Source organism: Musa acuminata, chromosome BXJ1-1, assembly GCF_036884655.1.
Source record: "Musa acuminata AAA Group cultivar baxijiao chromosome BXJ1-1, Cavendish_Baxijiao_AAA, whole genome shotgun sequence".
NCBI classification, from domain to species: Eukaryota; Viridiplantae; Streptophyta; class Magnoliopsida; order Zingiberales; family Musaceae; genus Musa; species Musa acuminata.
In genome coordinates this window covers 31,276,136-31,299,436 of record NC_088327.1, presented here as the reverse complement: position 1 = coordinate 31,299,436, position 23,301 = coordinate 31,276,136, and the positions used below count along the sequence as shown (strand labels likewise).

General features: G+C 36.2%; 1 protein-coding gene across 1 annotated transcript; it reads right to left on the bottom strand.

The window, feature by feature from the left end:
* Positions 1–16,329: 16,329 nt before the first annotated feature.
* Positions 16,330–17,688, bottom strand: LOC135677648 (cysteine-rich and transmembrane domain-containing protein WIH2-like). The gene is made up of 3 exons (XM_065190022.1): positions 17,529–17,688; positions 17,252–17,435; positions 16,330–16,629 (listed from the first exon to the last, which is right to left on the bottom strand). Exons 1-3 carry the CDS (start codon positions 17,575–17,577, stop codon positions 16,584–16,586), a joined length of 279 nt encoding a protein of 92 aa, XP_065046094.1. The 5' UTR covers positions 17,578–17,688; the 3' UTR covers positions 16,330–16,583.
* Positions 17,689–23,301: the final 5,613 nt, after the last annotated feature.

Genomic DNA, 23,301 nt, shown 5'->3' with positions numbered 1-23,301 from the left:
GGAAAAAAGGAAGTCCGAATGAAGAAGTTCATCAAAGGTTTGGGAGACGTGCCGGGTAGCGAGGAGTCAATTCCCTTATATTATAAAAATAACGGGGTGATTGCTTAAGCGAAGGAACTTAGGTCTCATCAGAAGTCTAAGCACATTCTAAAGATATTCCACTTGATCAAAGAGATCGTGACCTGAGGAGATGTAGCAGAGGAAAGAGTTTCATCTAAAGATAACATCGTAGATCCACTAATACAGATTGTCTTTGTACATCATAGGAGTCTAATAAAGATCATACACATAGGTGATTGGCTTTCGGTCAAGTGGGAGATTACTAATCATGACCCTAGGAGATGTAGTAGAGGAAAGAGTTTCATGTAAAGATAACATCATAAATCTACTGATAAATCCATTATCTCAGATTGTCTTTATGCATCATAGGGGTCTAATAGAGATCAAACACATAGGTGATTAGCTTTGGGTCAAGTGGGAGATTGCTAGTCGTAGGTGCCCTACAAGCCAATCATGTTAGTGATGACACATATAATATGATATGTATTCTTTTCTTTTATTATATTTTGATATTTTATCATTTTATATTGCTTGTTGCATATATGCATATATATAGTGATATACATGGATCTCCGCAATGGGAATTGGATCGTGATGAGATCATGATAATAAGACCGATTCACCTTAAACATATACCCTAAATAATCCTCGTTATAAGTTACTTGAGAGGGACATTGAGATAACCAAACAGACTGGTGTGTTGTATACCCATCCATATGATGGAAGTAGCTGATTTCATAGTTGCTCGTGTGGGGACACTAGGGCTATAGTGCATGTGCTCATTGGAGAATGAATTCACTGATTAATCCACTCACGGAATGTTGGATGGTTAATGATACCTCATTGTCAAACAATGATTTTGTTGTCCTAGTGGTGTACCTAGTCCTTAGACTTAAGATATCAAGGATGTCTTGTATGAGTACTCCACTCTTTGATACCAGACTTATAGGCATGAAAGTTCCAGATCTAGCACAACCGGTCATCCAAAGTGGCAACGAACCTTACGAGGATTATTGAGTGTCGATAGAGGATCATCCACTCTCAGTGTCATGAGAGGAATATCTCTTGTGTTCTTTCTCAGACAAATCGTTGGCCAAGGCCAACCAGTAGGCTCAATTCAGCCCCGATTCAAGCTCAATTGGCCCCTAATTGATTTAATAGGGTTACACCCAAACCTAACTCAATGTAAGACCTAACTACAATAATTAAAACCTAAACAATTACAAGATAAGAATCTAAGTTGTTTCGCATGTCATTGGTTCATCTGAACTCCCGATGAACTTTTAGCATGTCGTCCGAACCTTTGGCATATTGCCCAATCTATCGACATGTTGACTCCCACAACATCCGATCTTAGCGCAACGTCTGAGTCTTTCGGCTCAATACTTGATCCTTGACTCCCGCCCAACGTTTAATTCTTCTTGCTTTAATCGTTTTGCTTTTTCTGATCGAAGTTAGTCCTACATCATTTTTCTCAAAGCACAGATTAGATCATAAACTCATCAATTGATTTCATCATCAAAATCTAGAATTCAACATATTCTGTATGAATACTCTACTCTTTGATATCAAATTTATAGACCTGAAAGTTTCAAATCTAGTATAATCGGTCATCAGGAGTAGCAACCAACCTTACAAGGATTATCGAGTGTCAATAGAGGATCATCCACTCTCAGTGTCATAAGAGAAATATCACATGTATTCTTACTCAATCAAATCCCTAGTCAGGGTCATTCAGATTAAGAGAGAAAGAGTTCTTTGGGAGAATCCAATTAGAGCGATACTTGAGTAGAAACTGTATGAGCTTGATAGTACCATGCCCAATATACGGTCTTTGGGATATTAGGTGGATGATGGATTATAAATACATGATAACTGAGGACAAACAAGTCCAATAGATTGGATTCCCCAATATCGTTTGAGGACTACGACGTAATGGCCTAGTATGTCCGTAATTAATGAGTCGAGTAAATTATTATAGGGATAATAATTCATTGAGCTAGAAGGAGTTTCAATAGATATAACTCACAGTTAGTTCAATATTGGGCCTAGAGGGTCACACATGTATTATAGGTGTTGCGACGAATAGAGGTTCAGACACGAGATATCCGTTAGAGCCCCTATCTTATTGGATATCTAATGAGACCTTAAATTATTGGATCCTATAGATGAGATCCAATAAGAGCCAATAAGAGATTATTGGATAAAGACCCACTAATCTAAGAGGCTCGAGTAGTTGGATGGAGATCCAATACCCAATAGGGCAAGATCCATTAGGGTTAAGTTGACAAGGGGCTTCTATAAATAAAAGAGAACTAAAGGGCCATAGGCCAAACCCCTTTCGGTTGTCACCTTCTATTCTTCTCTCCCCTTCTTTTCCTCAGCCAAAAGCCCATATTTGGGGTGTGTGGATAGCAAGAAGGGCCAACCCCTTCTTGATTGTATGGTGCACGTAGCGAGGAGATTTGAGCAGCGATTTCAGAAACATCTTCATAGCCCCTACCATGTGGATCACCGGTAGAGAGAATGATAGTTGACTTTATTCATCCTCTCCTATAGATCTGTAGGTTTTTAGAGATATACGATCTCTCTATGTAACACATATCCCTTAACATGAGTGGTTTTTCGGTTTCACAGGTTTTTGCACACCAATCTTCGCACGACGATGAAACCTTCTTTTCTGTAGGAAATTCTGGGATTTTTATTTTCTATTCTTCCACTGCGTATATGATTTTGCCTCAGATTTTATAACAATCTCGATGTCCCTCTCGAGTAACCTACAATTGAGATTATTTAGGGTTTGTGTTTAATGACGAATCGATTTCATTATCATTATCTCATCACAATCTGATTTCTACTATATACATCCATAAACATCACAATATATATGTAACGGGTAAGAAAATATCAGATAAATAATAAGTAAAAAGAGTGTGTATCATATCACATGTGTCATCACTCACGTGATTGGCTTACATAACACCTATGACTAATAGTATGGAGCTTATGGAAACCAGAAGTTGATCATTTTTGAATTTTTTGAAGTATTACATTTCCTAAGATACTAGAAGAAAAGTGAACAAAACTTGAGGATAAAAGTGTATCTTATTAGATTATAGTGAGAATTCGAGTGGCTACAAACTCTATAATCCTATCACAAATAAAGATGTGATGTCAAGAGATGTTGAGTTTGATGAACAACAAATTTGGAATTGTAAAATTAATTAGCAATATAGAAAAACTATATCTCCAAAAGAGAATAATATAATACAAGCAAGCATCGAAGAGTCTTTGCTTGAATCATCACGTAGATCAACTAGGTCACATAATTCAAGAAGTCCGATTGTAAGAAAGATAAGAACGATTCAAGAGCTATATAATGTGAATCGAATGATTGATACTAACAATGATGAGTTTTCTTTATTTTATCTTTTGGCAGGATATGATCCATTAACCTTTTAAGATGCTTGTAGAGAAGAAAAATGACGATAAGTTATAAATAAGGAGACTAGTACTATTAACAAAAATGATACTTGAGAGCTTACTATACTTCTAAAAGATCACAAAGCGATCGATATTAAGTGGATCTTCAAAACAAAAAGAAATACATAAGGATACATAGAAAAATATAAGGCCTAATTAGTTACTAAGGGATATAAACTACAATATGGGATCAATGCAAGATTTCATTTTATAAGAAATTATGTCAAAAACAAAGAAGTGGAGCTACTTTATGCCAATACAAATGATCAAGTGATTGTTAGGATCAAGAGCACTAAGAGGGGGAGGGGGGTGAATTAGTGTAGCGGAACACTTTCGACGATTAAAACTGCGTTCGTATGATAAGAGCGATTTCGATAGAAAAGCTGATTCGTAAATCACTTTAACTTGTGATCAAGCAAGATGCAGTTAAAGCGAATCTATAAAGGCAATTTGCAGTTATGATAGAAATCAGAATGTAAGCGCAAACTGAAATATGATGTTCGTACGATAAAACTGATTTACGTCTAAACACCGATTCGGAAAATACTGAACTTTGAAACACGATCGTAAAAGCGCAGAAGGCAGTAAGCTATTGAGGAGGTTTGCAGTAAAGATAATATGCTCAAAGGAAATGCAAACCATAGAGCACCGTGATTTTATAGTGGTTCAGTCAATCTTGACCCACATCCACTTCTGGCTTCCTCCACCGACAAGGTCACCGATGTCCACTAGAGGCCTTCCTTCAATATGCGAAGGCCAACCACCCTTTTACAGTTTCACTCCTTTTGACGGGCTTAGGAGACAACCCTTACGGAATTTTCTCTCCTCCCTTTAAAGATCAGAACTTGGAAGAAAAGAGGGAGGAGGACTTCTAGACTTTATAACACTTTTGAGCTCTAAAAATCACAGAATAATATCAGGATTTCAGTGTTTTTGTTGTTGCCCTTTCATTGCTGAAAGGGTGGGGTATTTATAAGCTCCAACCCAGTTTGAATTCTGAGCTCAAAACTGTCAATTCCCGAAATTCCGGGGTCTGGCGGTTGCACCGCCTGACTGGGGCGGTTGCACCTCTGTCAGAGGCGATTGCATCGCCTAGCTAGAGCTCGGAGACTGAGCCCTAGGCGGTGCCACCGTCGACCCAAGCGGTGCCACCTCTGGTCAAGAAATCTGGGTCCGAATGGGCTGATCCATTTGGCCTAATTTGGGTCTTTCAAGGGCCCAATTAGCCCAAGATTAAGTTAATGGGATCACCTCTCATTTCTAACTTAATCATCATGCTAACTACGAATTTCTTAAGACATTTACTACAGCTTGCTTCCGGTGCGTCAATCGCTTCTTCCGGCGAACATCCGACGAACCTCCGGCGATGCTCCGACGGACTTCTGGCAAACTCCTGAACTTGCGACGATCCACTTGGCGAGTTCCGACGAGCTTCTTTTGGCAAGCTCCTGGACTTCTCGGATTTGTTCCCGTAGAACCTCCGACGACCGTCCGGACTTCCGTCGAGCTCTCGAACTCCCAACGTGATCATAGTCTTGACTCTAACGCAACTCCTGCTGCATGTCTTACTTTTATCGTAATTAATCCTGTACACTTATCTCAACATATGGATTAGATAACAAATGACAATTGACGTCATCATCAAAATCCGAGATTCAACAATCTCCCCCTTTTTTATGATGACAATCAATTGATAACGGAGTTAACCTTAACTCCCCCTATCTATGTCCCATAATTGAGATAAGTCATTCTTGAATTCAAAGCCTTTAACCTTATCAATACTCCCATCATGATTCCCATCATGATGTATCTCTCTGAAAATGATATATGATGTCAAGACTCGACATCCATTTTCAAATTTCGAATGCGAATGATGGTAATGATAGCAATTCATCATATGGTAAGATATCAACATGTAAAATTTCGAAGTAAGATTTTGATATCTTGACATGATGCACACATTTCAAGTCTTTTAGCAATCATAGCATTTCATCACATGGTAAGATATCAACACGTAGGACTACGATGCAAGTTCTTGATATCTTAACATAATGCAAATATGACATATTGCTAATATGGCAATCATAGTTATCATTAATTCATATATTTTCAATGATGCAAGCATGGCATAATCATAGCATCAATTCATATATTTGCATAATATGGCATTTATAGCATCCATTTATAGCATCAATTCATATATTTCTCCCCCTTTGTCATCAACAAAAAGGAGAACGATATAAACAACTTTTAAAAATACATGTGATGCAATAAGTAGGTTCATGTCATTTATAGGATACAAACATCTCAAGAAAAACATGACATGGAGATTATTTACATAGAGTGAAGACTTCTTCCTTTTTATTTGTTATTATGTTTTTTGCATGAAGAAGGAATGCCATTTGTGTAGTTGAAATCGATAGGATTTTAAGACATGCTTTACAAGGATCAGGATATTTATGTGAATCAAATCCTTGCACAAAAAAATATCTTACTTTTATAAGAAGGAATCATCAAATTTATTTCTTAAAGGAAATATTTTTCACATGATAAGTCTTAAAGATATGCATTTGCTAGATGATTTTATTTGTCAAAATTCAATCAAAGTCCGAAGGAGAATAATGTATTCATGAAATCCGATAGGAACTAAAAATTTAATTTAACACTTTCATGCAATCGGACAAGACTATACAATCATGAAGACATGCTCATTGTTATGAAAATTTTTATATTAATTTCCAACATGTTATTTTAGGCATGTAATGACACTTAAGTGATTTGATCATTCAATCAATAAAGTCTGAATAATTTTAACAAGTTTATGCATTCGGACACATCAACATTCCTAATTCTCTTCTTATGAAATCAAATTATTCTTCACTTAGAGGTTTTGTAAAGATATAAGCTAGTTGATGCTTAGTATCTATGAACTCTATAATTACATTATGATTAGTAACATGATCTCGTATAAAGTGATATCTAATATCAATATGTTTTGTTCTTGAGTGTTGAATGAGATTCTTTGTTAAACATATTGCACTCGTGTTATCACATTTAATGGGAATGTTTTTAAGATAGACTTTATAATCTTCTAAGGTATTTTTCATCCACACAACTTGTGCACAACATGCACTAGCTGCAATACATTCAGCTTTAGTTGTTGATAGAGCAACCGAGTTTTGTTTCTTAGATGACCAGGAAATAAAGAAATGTCCCAAAAATTGACATGTTCCTTATGTGCTTTTTCTATTTAGTCTACACCCAGCAAAATCCGTATCAGCATAAGCAATTAACTCAAAATTTTTGGATTTTGGATACCATAATCCTAGATTTGTGGTACTTTTAAGATATCTAAGTATTCTTTTAATCGCTTTGAGATGAGATATCTTAGGGTTCGATTGAAACCTGGCACAAAGTCCTATACTGAACATGATATCTGGTCTAGTTGTAGTGAGGTAAAGTAAGCTTCCTATCATACCCCTATAAGTTTTTTTATCAAAGCTTTCTCCACTCTCATCAACTTCTAACTTAGTGGAGGTGCTCATAGGGGTGTTAATAGCCTTTGAGCTATCTATATTAAATTGTTTCAGTAGGTCTAAAGCATATTTAGTTTGACTAATAAAGATGTCATTGCTTAGTTGCTTAATTTGTGAGCCTAAGAAAAAGGTTAATTCTCCCATCAAACTCATTTCAAATTCGAGACTCATGGTTTTAGCAAAAGATTCACAAAAAGATTTATTCGTAGAACCGAAGATAATATCATCAACATAAATCTGAACAATGAGAAAATTATTTTCAAAATTCTTGATAAACAATGTAGTATCGACTTTGCCTTTTGTGAAATTATTTTCAATAAGAAAAGTACTTAGTCTATCAGACCAAGCCCTTGGGGCTTGTTTTAAACCATAGAGAGCTTTGGTTAATTTAAATACATGATTAGGGAGGCTATTATTTTCAAATCTAGGAGGCTGTTCAATATAAACTTTTTCAGAAATAAAGTCATTAAGAAAAGCGCTTTTAGCATCCATTTGAAACAACTTAAAATTATTATTACTAGCATAGGCAAAGAGCATCATTATGGCTTCTAATCTAGCCACAGGAGCGAAGGTTTCTTCGTAATCGATACCTTCTTCTTGGTTGAAACCTTTGGCCACTAATCTAGCCTTGTTTCTCACCACGATACCATATTCATCTTGCTTGTTTCTAAAGACCCATTAAGTACCAATAACTAAATGGTCATTTGGCCTAGGAACAAGCTTCCACACCTCATTTCTCTCAAATTGATTTAACTCATCTTGCATTGCGATAATCCATGAATCATCTTTCATGGCTTCGTCAATACATTTAGGTTCAATTTAGCAAAGAAAAGCGGCATTGGCACAAAAATTTTTAAGAGATGAACGTGTTTGAACCCCCTTAGACGTGTCTCCTAGGATTAGCTCCTTATGATAAGCATCTACATACTTCCAATCCTTGGGTAAGGATTTTTTGGAAGTGGATGCATCCAAGTTGCTAGTTGGAGAAGAGGTTTCATTTAAATTCAAAGAATCGAAATTAACATCATCATCAAAGTCATTTTTCTTGATTTCGGAAATCTTATTGAGAACAACATGAATAGATTCTTCTATAATTAAAGTCCTTTAATTGAATATACGAAAAGCTTTAGAAACCAAAGAATAACCAAGAAAAATTCCTTCATCGGATTTAGCATCAAATTTTCCTAAGGCATCTTTCTCATTCAAGATAAAACACTTACACCCAAAAATTTTAAAATATGAAACATTGGGTTTTTTTATTGTTCCACAACTCATAGGGAGTTTTGGTGAGTAAGGGTCTTACTAAAACTCTATTCAAAATATAGCATACAGTGTTTACAGCTTCGGCCCAAAAATATTTGGGTAGGCTATGTTTATTCAACATGGTTCTTGCCATTTCTTGTAAATTTATATTCTTTCTTTCTACTACTCATTTTGTTGAGGACTTCTTGGAGTAGAGAAGTTGTGGTTGTATCCATTAGATTCACAAAATTCTTAGAAATCATGGTTTTGAAATTCACCACCTGATCACTTCGAATTGATGAAATCATAAAACCCTTTTCATTTTGAACAAGTTTGCAAAACTTGGTGAAATATCTAAAGTATTCATTTTTGTGTTTCAAGAAATAAGTCCATGTGTATCTACTATAGTCATCTACAATGACGAAGGCGTATTTGCTACCTCCTAGGCTTGATGTAGAGATTGGTCCGAACAAGTCCATATGGATCAATTGTAAGGGCCTAGATGTGCTTATTTAATTCTTAGATTTGAAACTACTCTTAATTTATTTTTCTAATTGACAAGCATCACACACATTATCTTTGATGAACTTGATGTGAGGAATTCCTCGTACAAGTTCTTTAGATGATATTTGAGTGATTAGTTTCATGCTAGCATGACCTAATCTCCTATGCCAAAGCCAAGCATCCTCATTCAAAACTGAGAAATATACTTCATTGCAAAGATCATTGATGTTAATGGTGTATACATTATTCTGTTTTAATGCAATCATAGATGTGTTTTTGTGTGGTTTTTTAATGATGCAAGCATTAGATTCGAATTTTACGATATATCCTTTATCACATAATTGACTAATACTCAAGAGGTTATGTTTTAAACCATCAACTAACAAAACATCTTCAATAAAGAAGTTGGATTTGTTACCTATGGTTCCTTTGTCAATGATTTTACCCTTGTTGTTGTCTCCGAAGGTGACATAGCCTTCATCGATGCTAATGAGCTTAGAGAATTAAGATGGATCTCCGGTCATATGCCTTGAGCATCCACTATCAAGGTACCATCTCTTGCTCCTAGCTAGTGATGGTGTATGTCTCTACAAGAAAGGATAATTTTTAGGTACCCATTTACTTTTGGGTGCCTCAAAAACTGATCTACATTGTTTGTCATGTTGCATAAAGTTTATCATGGTTCCTTTAGGAACCCAAATTAATTTATTCGGACTTATTTTCTTGAATAGACAATAATGCATTTTGTGTCCATGTTTGCAACAAAAGTTGCATTTGCTTTGGTGTTGAACATGTAGGATGGGGCCCTTTTTGAAGGTGGTCGGATTTCGGTGAGGATTTCTCACTAATCCGATTCCACTTCTTTTGGGAACGTGACCCTTGTTTATAAGGATCATGTTCAAAGACTTGCTACTAACCTCGAATTTCTTCAAGGTGTCCTTAAGTAGTAAGTTTTCCATTTGGATAGTTTCTAGATCATGGCATTTTATACAAGAACCTAAACTATCATGATATTCAGTTTTTAGCTTATCAAAATTACAAGTAAGACTATCATGCTCCTTTTTTAGCAATTTGTATTTTCTACTAATAATCTTACATTCATCAAATAAGTCGTGGAAGGCATTTAATAACTCATCAAATAATAAATCTGCATCAATTAAATTTGTTACCTCATCTCCGATGGCCATTAAGGCGTAATGAGCAACTTGCTCGGTGTTGGACTCCTCTTCTTTGGACGCGCTCGAGTCATCCCACGTTGCTTTGAGCGCCTTCTTCTTTGATGTTCTCTTCTTGGCTTGGGGACAATCACTTTTGTAGTGTCCCGGCTTTTTGCACTCGTAGCAAATAACTTGGTCCTTTTTGGGTTCAGATTTATTTTTTGTGTCATTTTTAAACTTGTTTCTCTTAATGAATTTTTTGAATTTCCTTGTTAGAAGTGCCAAGTCATCGTCACAGTCCTCATCACTTGAGTTTTCTCTCAAGTAGTCATCTAAAGTTCTAAGTGTCATATCCTTCCTGTTCTTTAGAAGGATGTCTTCTTGCTTTTCATGAGCCTTGCATGTCATTTCATAGGTCATTAATGACCCGATTAGTTCTTCAAGAGGGAAGTTACTTAAATCTTTAGCCTCTTGAATAGCAGTGACTTTAGGGTCCCAACTCTTAGGAAGGGATCTTAGAATCTTATTTACGAGCTTAAAATCCGAAAAACTTTTGCCGAGTCCTTTTAGACCATTGACGACATCCATGAAACGGGTGTACATGTCGCCAATAGTCTCGCTCGGTTTCATTCGGAAAAGTTCGAAAGAGTGTATCAAAAGATTGATTTTTGACTCTTTCACTCTACTTGTGCCTTCGTGAGTCACTTCGAGTATATGCCAAATATCAAACGCGGTTTCACAAACTGAAACACGATTAAACTCATTTTTATCAAGCGTATAAAATAAGACATTCATAGCCTTTACATTAAGAGCGAAAGTCTTATTCTCCAATTTATTCCAATCGATCATTGGAAGAGAAGACTTCAAAAATCCATTTTCGACAAGATTCCAAAGTTCAAAATCCATTGAAATAAGGAAGATCCTCATTCGGGTCTTCCAATAGGTGTAGTCCATCCCATTGAACATGGGTGGACGTGTAATAGAATGGCCCTCTTGGTCTCCGGCGTATGCCATCTCTCTTGGGTTTAATCCGTTTGAGAGTAACCCCACTCTGATACCAATTGTTAGGATCAAGAGCACTAAGAGGGGGAGGGGGTGAATTAGTGCAGTGGAAAACTTTCGACGATTAAAACTGCGTTCGTATGATAAGAGCGATTTTGATAGAAAAGTCGATTCGTAAATCACTTTAACTTGTGATCAAACAAGATACAGTTAAAGCGAATCTATAAAGGCAGTTTGCAGTTATGATGGAAATCAGAATGTAAGCGCAAACTGAAATATGATGTTCGTACGATAAAACTGATTTATGTCTAAACACCGATTCGGAAAATACTGAACTTTGAAACACGATCGTAAAAGCGCAGAAGGTAGTAAGCTATTGAGGAGGTTTGCAGTAAATATAATATGCTCAAAGTAAATGTAAGCCAGAGAGCACCGCGATTTTAGAGTGGTTCGGTCAATCTTGACCTACATCCACTTCTGGCTTCCTCCACCGACGTTCACTAGAGGCCTTTCTTCAATAGGCGAAGGCCAACAACCCTTTTACAGTTTCACTCCTTTGATGGGCTTAGGAGACAACCCTTACATAATTTTCTCTCATCTCTTTAAAGATCAGAACTGGGAAGAAAAGAGGGAGGAGAACTTCTAGACTTTACAACACTTTTGAGCTCTAAAAATCACAAAATAAGATCAAGATTTCGGTGTTTTTGTTATTGCCCTTTCATTGCTGAAAGGGTGGGGTATTTATAGGCTCCAACCCAGTTTGAATTCCAAGCTTAAAACTGTCAATTCTCGGAATTCGGGGTCTGGCGGTTGTACCACATGACTGGGGCGGTTGCACCTTTGTTAGAGGCAGTTGCACTACCCAGCCAGAGCTCGGAGACTGAGCCTTGGGCGGTGCCACCGCTGACACAGGCGGTGCCACCTCTGGCCAAGAAATCTGGGTCCGAATGGGCTGATCCATTCGGCCCAATTTGGATCTTTCAAGGGCCCAATTGCCCCAAGATTAAGTTAATGGGATCACCTCCCATTTCTAACTTAATCATCATGCTAACTACGAATTTCTTAAGACATTTACTACAGCTTGCTTTCGGTGCGTCAATCGCTTCTTCCGGCGAGCTTCCGACGAACATCCGACGAACCTCCGGTGATGCTCCGACGGACTTCCGGCAAACTCCTGGACTTGCGACGATCTACTTGGCGAGTTCTAACCAGCTTCTTTTGGCAAGCTCCTAGACTTCTCGGATTTGTTCCCGTAGAACCTCCGACGATTGTCCGGACTTCCGTCGAGCTCTCGAACTCCCAACATGATCATAGTCTTGACTCCGGCGTAACTCCTGCTGCATGTCTTACTTTTATCGTAGTTAATCCTGCACACTTATCTCAACATATGAATTAGATAACAAATGACAATTGACGTCATCATCAAAATCCGAGATTCAATAGTGATCGATATACTTACATAACCTCTCAAATTTGAAATATTTTAATCACTTCAAAAGAAATTTGACATGTTAGATGAAACAAATTTAATAGGAGAGAATGATAAAATTAAACTTGTTTAAGGTATTATAAAAATGTTTATTGTTTCAAGAGGATAAATAGATTAAATACCTATAGAATGACAAACCAAATTAACTATTGATTCTTAAAAAAATTTCTAAAATAAATAATTTATCTTAAATATAATGAATATAATGTATATATGGGAACTATATAAATATATTGGATCATGAAACATAGAGTTTTTAAAATTATAAAAAGTTTTGAATGAAAGATGAAATATTCTATCCTTGTTTTGTGTGATAGCTTTATTTCCTATTTAGTTTAACTACCGTTGCAATCATAAACCCTTTAATACGTAACAATTTAGGTGACAATGGAGTGGGCATCATCATTTTAAAGAAACATCACGCGATATGTTCGAGGGAGGTGGATTAGTCGATGCGTGCTACTTGGTAATGCAGCTTGGGCAAAACTGTTGGAAAGAATAGAAGACAAGAAGAATTATTGAAAAAGCTATTTTACATTGAAACTATTCTCCCTCTATTTATATAGATTAAGAGGGAGGATTTTCCTCAATAAGAGTAGAGAGATTTCCTCATACAGTTAGGAAAATCTTATCAGAGTAGGGAGATTTACTCATATAGTTAGGGAAATCTTATCTACTATCATGCCCCCGTAAGATGGTGCTCCTATCAAGGATACCAATCTTGGATCGATGAAAAGTAAACAGTTTACGAGCGAGAGGCTTTATGAGTAGGGCAAGAGCAAATCACTACTGCTACTGTGGCAGCTACGGCTGCTGCGGTTGTGGCTGCTATGAAAGCTATAGCTACTGCAAAAGCTACAACAGAGGAGATAGTTACAACGATGCTGCAACGATACTACAATAGAGGAGGAAGCTACAGTAGAGGAGGTAGCTGTAGAAGAGGTGCAGTAGAGGAGATAGCTATAATAGAGAAGAAAGCTGTAGTAGAGGAGGTAGCTATAGTAGAGGAGGAAGCTGCAGCGATGCTACAACAGAGGAGGAAGCTACAGTGATGCTACAGTAGAGGAGGAAGTTGTAGCAGAGGAGAAAGTTGTAGTAGAGGAGAAAGCTGCAGCAATGATGCAGTAGAGGAGGATGCTGCAGCGATACTACAGCAATGCTATAGTAGAGGAGAAAGTTGCAGCAGAGGTGTAGTAGAGGAGGTAGCTACAGTAGAAGAGGAAGCTACAGCAGATGAGGAAGCTGCATCAGAGGAGGAAGCTGCAATGATGCTGCAGTAAAGGAGGAAGCTACAATAGAGGAGGAAGCTGGAGAAGGAGGAATCTGCAGCGATTTGGTAGAGAAATCTACAACGATTAGCTCTTAGCAAGAGCTGAGGATCGACAGTTGATAACGAGGCAGCAGGCTGCGATTGATGTAGATCACAGCCTGATGAAGACGATGCTACGGCGGCGGACAACCCGAGCCTCGGGTCAGTGCAGGCGGCGTCAGTGAAGAAGAAGGCCGCATGGAGGAGAGGAGGGAAGGAGCGGGCAAGGGTTGGAGAGGGATCCACTATCGAGGGCGAGCAGTCGACCGTACCAAAACAGGCCCTCGTTGTTGTGGTCGCACCTAATGGTGACACCAGATGTGGTCACGGCAGCGGATGGGGTAGCAGCGAAGGCGTCACAAGCCATACAGCAAACTGAGATGGGAGTCTGATAGGGAAGCGAGTCCAACGGGAAAGAGTTCTCCCCTTCCCTGTAAAGGCAAGGGATGTGGTGAATGACAGGCTTAAATGGTCGTAGAGCTCGCTCGTCTCACTTGCTCTGATACCATGTTGGAAAGAATAGAAGACAAAAAGAATTATTGAAAAAACTGTTTTATATTGAAACTATTCTCCCCCTATTTATACAGATTAAGAGGGAGGATTTCCCTCGACAAGAGTAGAGAGATTTCCTCATACAATTAGAAAAATCTTATTAGAGTAAAGAGATTTACTTATATAGTTAGAGAAATTTTATCTGTTACCAAAAACATTATAGAACATCACAAAGATGTCCAGTGAAATATTAGCTTTCCATCTTTTCCCTCGTTTGTTTTTCCTACCCTTTTTACCTTAGCACGCTAATGACTACTTTCACTTAGAGAAGAAATCATCTGATTTTTGTTAAGAAATCATCAATCATCACTATGAAATTGGTAAAAGTTATCAAAATACCTTCATACATTGAGTTTCTTCCACATCATATTCAAATTAATGATGTGTCCGGCTCAATTGTATAAATAAGTTGAAAATGTAGGAGCAACTTGGAACAATAATAAAATTTGCAGATGGCTATTGACAATTCAACATCGTGCGTTAACAAAAAAAAAAGTGAGCTTCTGAAAGAATTTAACAAGAAACCAAGCATAAAAAATTCACAAGATGCTAGACTTTCTCCAATTACAACAGCAGATGTTGCTTAACATTCAATTTATTAGGTATTCAAGACATTTGAATACATATATAGAGAGAAATTCATTGGCATGCGTTAAAATGTCCATTTTCCAAGATTGACTTTTGCAGTTATGGAGTACATTTTATTGTATCAGGAAATGTGGCTTAAAACATGCACTTAGTTAAGCATGCAGGCATGAAAATCCATTTCAGGTACCACAGATTATTATATTTTGAACATGCTTCTGATATCTACCATCATCATCATACATTTAATCCTTAGGTCTTGCATGGAGACATTAGGATATTATTGCAAAACCAAGAGAATGACAAAAAATGTTTAAGAGGATGGTGAGACAATCAAGAAGGTGATGTAACCACCACTGTAAGTCTGTCATCTTCCCTCCCTAGAATTCCAAAATTAGTTAAAAAACAACTATGGCATATTGAAGCCCAAAGGCTGCAGTGGACCTCAACAGAATGTTCATCAATTAGATTCACACCGTGTTTATTCTCCTAATTGTACAATTTTTAGATCAAACTGCAGCCTTTCTTTTATTTGTTTCTCAATGCATCGAGATTATACTACTCAGTTATAATATTATAAAATTATATTATAATTATATCATAAAACTGTCCTCAATGCTTAATGTTTTAAAAAATATCAACATCGATTAGAATTTTAAATAATAATTGTATGCAAGTTTTTTATGTTTATAATTTTACAAGAATATATATATATATATATATATATATATATATATATATATATATATTATTGCATTAAGTGAAATATAATAATTTTTTTTGATAAAAAATATATATCTATACAAATTTAACTGAATTAGCTTGTAAAGATGTTGATAGTTAATGGTAAAGTTCTAAATCAAATCCAATCTTCTCTACTCATTTTAAAAAAAATAACATCATAAAATCATATATTATTATATAAAATAATTTATACTACTAGATTAACTTATATAAAGTCATATAGTATACGATAAAATGATACAAAATGTAATACAATGTGATATAGGTAGTGAAAACAATAAACAACATAAAAAAATATTTCAAAGTATAATAACTATAGTAAACATAATTTATCATACATATGAAAAGCAAATCAATCTCAATGTTTCTCAAGTCCTGGAGTGAGATGATCGGATACCATTTGTTGTATCAAGGTATGAAGTCTGTGAGAATTCTACAAGTGATAAAAAAAGGGGAGACGTAATCACCGCAAAGCAATTCCAGTCTAAATAGTAAATACCACAAAATAGCAACAATTCAAGGTCTACTGGGCAATCAAAATATTTGAACAAGAATACTATCGAATTCTGTGTGCATCTTTCCGATTGCTAATCCTGCAAGCAATTTTAATGTCCAATGAGCTCGTACTACTAATAAAGATCTCACAACAAAACAACTAAGAGCAGATACCAACTCCAAATCGCAGCAAAGAGCACTTAATGCTTCATGTTCCATTACATAACAGGAGATCATGTAATTCAAATGTAAAACAAGCGTAGCACACTCAATTCTATATTTCTTATAACAAACATACAAGAAAGAAGAATACAAAGAAAAAGGCAAATCATTGTATACAGGATTCTTTGCAAATGCAAACTAGTTATTGCGTCAACCAATCTCCTTAAATCAGACCATATTGCCCAAATTTTTCGAAGCCCCTCTCAGAAGCAAGCTTCCAGAAGGCAGCAGCAGCAAAGAGCAGCCAGGCTGTAAACATAGAAACAAAAAAAAAAAAATTGTTGAAGCCATCCATGTGAACAAGATTTTTTTTTTTTTATCAGATATACCTCTCTAATATCGAAAAACAAATTAAAAAAAAATTTCAGTGCCCATTGAAGTATTTTCTCTTAATTGCGTCGACGAATTGTGTAATCAGGAGACAGAAATAAGATTTTTGCCACCAATTATAAAGTCCAAATACAATATGTATATGTCATGACAGGAGAATAATTGTGATTTCTACGACTTATTGTATTTGTAACTCATGGTCAATTAAATTATATTATATATATTTATAATGCAAAATTAGTGATATTAAAGACGGTTACAGCAACCAAATAACTATAGGAAAAAGAAAAGACGTCAGTAACGTGAAGGTCGTAATCAGCGTGAAGGTGGTTGGCAAGTCACCACTCACGACTTCCACCGGCCGCACCGTCCAGCGGCGCACGATAACAGGGGACCCACTATCGTGCACCAACGGCCGAGCTGCCGCCGAGACGAAGCCGATCCACGGCCTGGACCTCCGGCCCCCGGAGGACGAAAGCCAGATCCGGGCAGGGAGAGATGAGAGCGAAAGAGAGAGGGAGGGAATAGGGTAATCCGTTACCATCCCTCGACGAAGGAGGGGCCGCTGCTCTGCTTCTGGGGCGGCGGTGGCGGCGCCTGGGCGTAGGGCGGAGGGTAGCCCTGCGGCGGGTAACCGGGCGGCGGATAGCTCTGCGGCGGGTAGCCCTGCGGTGGGTACCCGGGCGGCACATACGTGCCCTTGGTGAATCCCTCCGGCGGATATCCTAATCACCACCACCACCATCACCGTCATCAAAAGGAATCCACCTCAAACCGCGATCGTGCATCGGATTGGAGATGGAAGATATGGTATATACCTTGAGGAGGAGGGACGCCGACGGGGGGCTGCTGGTTGTAGTAGCTCATCCTCCTCGCTCGTCCTTTCCGAGTCGGAGGCCTCGAGCGAGAGGCCAAGATTTCTTCGCCGCTTCGGGCGAGGACGCATTGACGAAATATTTATTTATAATCACAAGGTGAAGCGCCGAAGCTTCGGCTTCGGCCGGACCGGCCCGGTTTGTCTGATAGCAATTTCTGGAGATTAAATTCATGAGAACCGGTCATCAGTGGACATGGACGATTGGGATGTGATGATCGAATTGAAACGCGAGTACCGGAACCGTCCAATTCCAAGTCACGGATGCCGAAACTTCCAAGTGGGTCAGGGGCGGCGATTGGACCAACTTGGGTTGAATTATTGGATGGGGCCCAACGCGGTTTCCTCACGTTCCTTTGCGTTTGTACCCGCTCACACACAGGTATTATTATTTCTAATTATATGTATATTTTATATCTATTGTGATGATTTTTATGTATATTTTATTTTGTTTATAATTTATAATTTGCTTTTTACTTATTGTCTTGTACATTTCATGGTTGTTGAATATACTATATTCACATAAACTTGATTTTTGAATATTAATTATGGAAAAAGAAAATTATATGGGGCAGATAATTTCAATAGAACACCATACCAGACATATTTAAAGAGATCAACATCTTAAAGAACCATAAGTTGGTCTCTCTCGTTTTTTTTTTTTTTTTTGAAGTTGGAGTCACTTCTAATCCATACCAGTTTCATAATTTGGACAAAAGAATGGACACTTGATAAAATTTGGCTTTATAAAGGATCTGCATGAGATTCCAAAATTTAGGACACCATGTTTGATATTTTGATATTTTACATGGACATCTTCAAAATTGTCCCTATAATTTATCTTGATAGGCAACATCTGAATGAACTGATGGGTTTCTTTACAAAATTAGACTGGAAATTTCTGAGGCAGCCCATATTTTTGTTTGCTGCTTTGCTATCTTGAAAGCTAAACTTTGGTCAATTGAATGTTCAAGTCATGGGAGATTGGGAGCACACACATCTCTGCAGTCAACTTCCCCATGAGAATCTTGTGGTCTGTTTGCTGTGATAGGCACCGATGTTATCACATTTATTAGTACAATTCAAGGGGGGTTTCATCAGAATCTGGAACTGAATGATTTGAGTTATAAGTGCATGCTTTATGAATCAGTAGAGTGCTTCAGACTACGCTGGATTTGGATGGATTATAAGCTCAGATTCCACTTAATCCATCTGCAAGAATAATTTTGGGAAAGAAATTATTGTGAACGAATGTGTGTTCCATGCTACTGCAAGGAATGGATGAGATATAAGTGTTGGTAGTATCACATATTATATGGCTAATATTCTTTCTCAATCAAGATCGAGACATAGACGCAATAACATATCAACTAGTCAAAAAAGTATTCTTCAAAATATTTTTCATTCAAGAAATATTATTTTAGTCACTCATCTATAAATATTGACTATATCTAAATGTTTGAAATATCTTATAGGGTATACACTTCAAATAAGTTTTATAGGGTATACACTTAAAATCTATCTCAAGAAAATCGACTCGATTCAAAAGAATTTTTATTTTATAATTCATCTTAAGAGTTCAATCTTTAGATGGGATAATTAAAAAAATTGGATCAGATGGATTGACGATCAACTTTGATGCTAATAAGAGGATAACTAGTCAAAGGGAGAATGTAGGAATGCTTGTTTAGTAGTTCAATATCTATTATAGGTACTCCAAACATGTTCATTGAGGACAATGTCTTTGTTGGGGGTTTGCTCTATTGTAGGCAAAATTTCTCCAACAGAGAAGGCAACTTGAATAATGATCCTCATTTTGCTTGCAAAGTTTCCATTGACGGTTAGTATTAAATATATATCACAATACGCGTGTATCAAAAGAAAAAAAAATAAACAGATTTTGTATGTTTTCTTTTATAAACAGTTGTTGAGAAAAATTATTATAACAAAATAATTTTTTTTTCTCTTTGTATATCAAAATGAGTTTCGCATCAAAATATTAACTTGTTAACAAAAGTAAATATTAACTAGAGTAGCATAAATAGTAGAACAATGAATCAATCATAAAGTGAGACAATGAATTTTTTCCATGAAAAACCTAATATGAAAAAAATAATAAGACCGTAGTCCACTTCAAACCTCTACTATCACTAATAATGATAAGAGGTTTACAATAAGTCTTCTCTAAATAATTAGAGGTTCATAATAATATCAAGAATATAGGTTCCATAATAACATATTATCATCACTATTGATAAATTTTATCAAAGGGATAATTTAGGTCTTACTAATTGGATATATCATACAAGCATCTTATAGATAACAAACTGTAAATTGGTACATTAAGATTATAAAACTTGTTGAGCTTGACCATATGATAAAAATATTAAAATATTAACTTTTTCTCTCCTCTGTTTTTATGCACCACCACTATTTCACTATTCACACGCCTCTCATCACGTCTCTACTTCTCTTTTTCTTTCTTTTTTATTTTTTTAATAAATCAAATTTGAGCTCAATGCTCAAATCAATTAGTCCAAGCCCACCTATGGGCTAGACCTAATAATTCTTCCCTTCTAGCTCATATGGTGGGTTATATTAAACCCGCTCTTCGTCTATATGCTTCAAGCTTCTACTTAGGCAAAGACTTTATCAAAATGTCTGATCCATTCTCATTGGTATCCACATTTTCTAAGGGCAATTTTTTCATCTCAATTCTTTCATCCATAGTTGGGCCTAAATCAAGGTTAAATTGGGCCAATTAAAAGCCCACATCAATGTTTTGAAGCTAGCCCAAGCAGTGGAACCGCTTGTGAGATAGTACATCTTCAGGAAACTGAGTAGTAGTACCGCCTAATGTTAATCTAGCAGATGATAGTACCACCTAGACATAGTCTCCCAAACAGTGTCAGGCAATGGTACCTATAACATCCCTCATTTCTAAATTTTTTATAAGTTTTTAGTTGCAATGTAAGTATCTGTTTTAAATTCGATAAAAGAGCCAAAGTATAAATCTGAGGACTTATTCATAAGATTTGGGGATCCGTTCAAAAAGAAAAAAAAATCTGAGGACCTATATGTAAACCCTAAGGACTTAATCATAAATATAATAATACAATAATTAAACTGTAAAATATATAAAATTACAAAACCCACTACTTAAGCTTCTCTGCCTTTGTTCTCAAGGAACCAGAGAAGGCAGCTGCATGGAAGAACATAGGAAGAACGAAAGAAGAAGAGAAAAAAAAAGGGGGGGGGGGGGGGGAAGAAGAAGAAGAAAAATTTGGGGCTTTGAGGTTTCTTGCTTAAATCTTCTCATTTTGGGTCATAATTTTCAAAGATAAATGTTCTAATCCCATCTTACAGAAATATTAGTCTCTATTCTTATATTAATTTTGAATAATCTGAAAGATTTTTGCTCAGAACCTGATATTTCTCTTATTGGACATAAAACCATGGATCTGGAATTTTTCGGTAAACTGACCTCTATACATTGTTTCAACCATAATTTTTAACACCAAATATGGATTTAGGTAAAACATAGTTTATTTAAAATTAGACTCTTATATCCTTCTTTTGACACTAATTTTGAAATTTTTGGACACCGAATACTTACCCAAACGTCTATTTCAAATGAGCCTATAGATGCTACAAAACAGGGATCAAAATTTCTAACCTTTTGATACTAAAATACCTATAAGTCCTTGTTGGAAATTCTAATTTATACCAAACTGACTTCATTTCAAATTAGACTTGTAGACCTTTCTTTTAATACATAGATTGAAAATTTTGTAATTTAAATGCTTATCTTGTTATCTATTGAATCCAACTCTATGAATTCTACAAAATAGTGATTTTGTTTTTGACCTTTGGTTACTAAATCAATGGTAACTCCTTGTTGGAAACCTTGATTCAAACGAAATTTATTTCATCAGAAAATAGATTGATATATCTTTCGATAATAGCTTTCTTGAGGATATTAGAGCATAATTGACAATCTGAAGTATTTATTCAATGTGCCTCTCGAATTCTGTCAGAAATCGAGCTTTGGTCGATTTCGCATATTTTGTTTTCATTCGTTTGGAAATAGATTTCATTCAGTTCCCTTCACTCAATTGAGGCTTATATTAATGCTTGAATTCTAGTTTGCTCTTGTCAATGAATTATTTACATTCATGAAACATATTGTGTAATATTTATGCTCTATCGCATTGACTCATATAGGCATATGTATATCCCATTATTCCGCATTTGCTTTCGATATGTGCCTATTCCAGTTTCATCCCTTTAGATATTAAATTCATCTAACATTCTTATTTGAATTGAGCTATATGTGATTGCTTGGAATCCGTGTGTGCTCTTGCTTTCATTTCCTTTCAAATCTGAATACATTTGTGAAAGATTATTGCTTACATCGTACTGACTCGTAAAGGCACATGTACGTATTGTTGTTCCGCATGTGCTTTTGATATATGCTATTTATTATTCATACTACCCTTTGTACTCTAGTGTTGTGGGATAATGTGAAACTTTGTCAGAAATGGTAAAGGGAGTTATGCATAGAGCCTGCGATGCTCTGCCAGCCCCGCCTGACTTCACCTAGACGTGGGTGGATGGAGCTCCTAGACGTGGGAGACTTCTGTCTGGTGGTTATTCAGAAATGGATGAATCATATTCTGTCTGTGAACCCACTACACCTTATGTATATTTGATATAATATCCAGAGCTTTGGTTATGTGTTTCTATATATGCTTAGGATAAGAATGGTATGAATGCAACGTCAAATACGACGTTTGAGCTTCTGTTTGATATTAGTTATTGATATGTTTTAAAATATTCCAAACGCCATTAATATGCTCCGGAACATTTTATACGCCATTGATAAGCTCTGAAACGTTTCATTTTTTACTGATATGCTCCAAAATGTTTCATCTGTTATTGTTACGCTTCGAAATGTTCCATATGTCATTAATATGCTCTGGAACATTTCATATGCTATTGATATACTCCAATTACTCTATGCTCCATCTGTTATGAACCAATTATGTTTGATTAAAATAACATTTGTGATCTACACCTAATGATATTACGTCTATGAATTCTTATATTCTGCCTTGCATTTTAAAATCTTATTTGTTTGGAAATTGCCCTCTTTTGCCATGGATATGTTAGTCACTTACTGAGCTTTATATGCTTACCTCGTTGCTATATAAATTTTTTAGGATAGCTTGTCACTTGCTTAAATATTAAGATTGGGCTAAGGCAATGGAAAGCTAAAAGATTTTAGGCAGATTTTTGTTAGTATATATGTTTTTGTAGTATAAGCACACTCTGCATCTAACGAAATGTTGACGGTGAATCTAAACTTGTGGATATTGTATAAGTTTAAAGGACCTCTTATGTTTAGGATTCTGAAATGTTAAGTTTAATTCGTGAAATGATATGAACTTATGTTAAACGTTGGTTTTGTGACTGCATGGACTCCCACACTTGTGAATTTATGTTGTGGTTATTATTTTGATGAGTTGGGTTTAGATTTTATGAATCATCGAGCGATGTATTGTATGTTTATGAACTGCACAGGGTTTATGAATTTGTGGATTATAGAGGTGAAATTTTGACTTGAATATTTTCTTAGTGACCTCAAATGTGTGTTTGGATCTTCGATGGATTTGTGTTAAATTTTTTTTAATATTATCAATATTTTGAGAGGCGTG

Bases quoted from the DNA above. Each gene is read 5' to 3' on its own strand.
- LOC135677648 (XM_065190022.1), bottom strand. From the start codon at position 17,577: ATGAGCTACTACAACCAGCAGCCCCCCGTCGGCGTCCCTCCTCCTCAA. The intron at 17,436-17,528 runs GTATATACCATA...GGTGGTGATTAG, and splicing joins CGGCGTCCCTCCTCCTCAAG to GATATCCGCCGGAGGGATTC. The intron at 16,630-17,251 runs GTAACGGATTAC...CTATGTTTACAG, and splicing joins CCCTCCTTCGTCGAGGGATG to CCTGGCTGCTCTTTGCTGCT.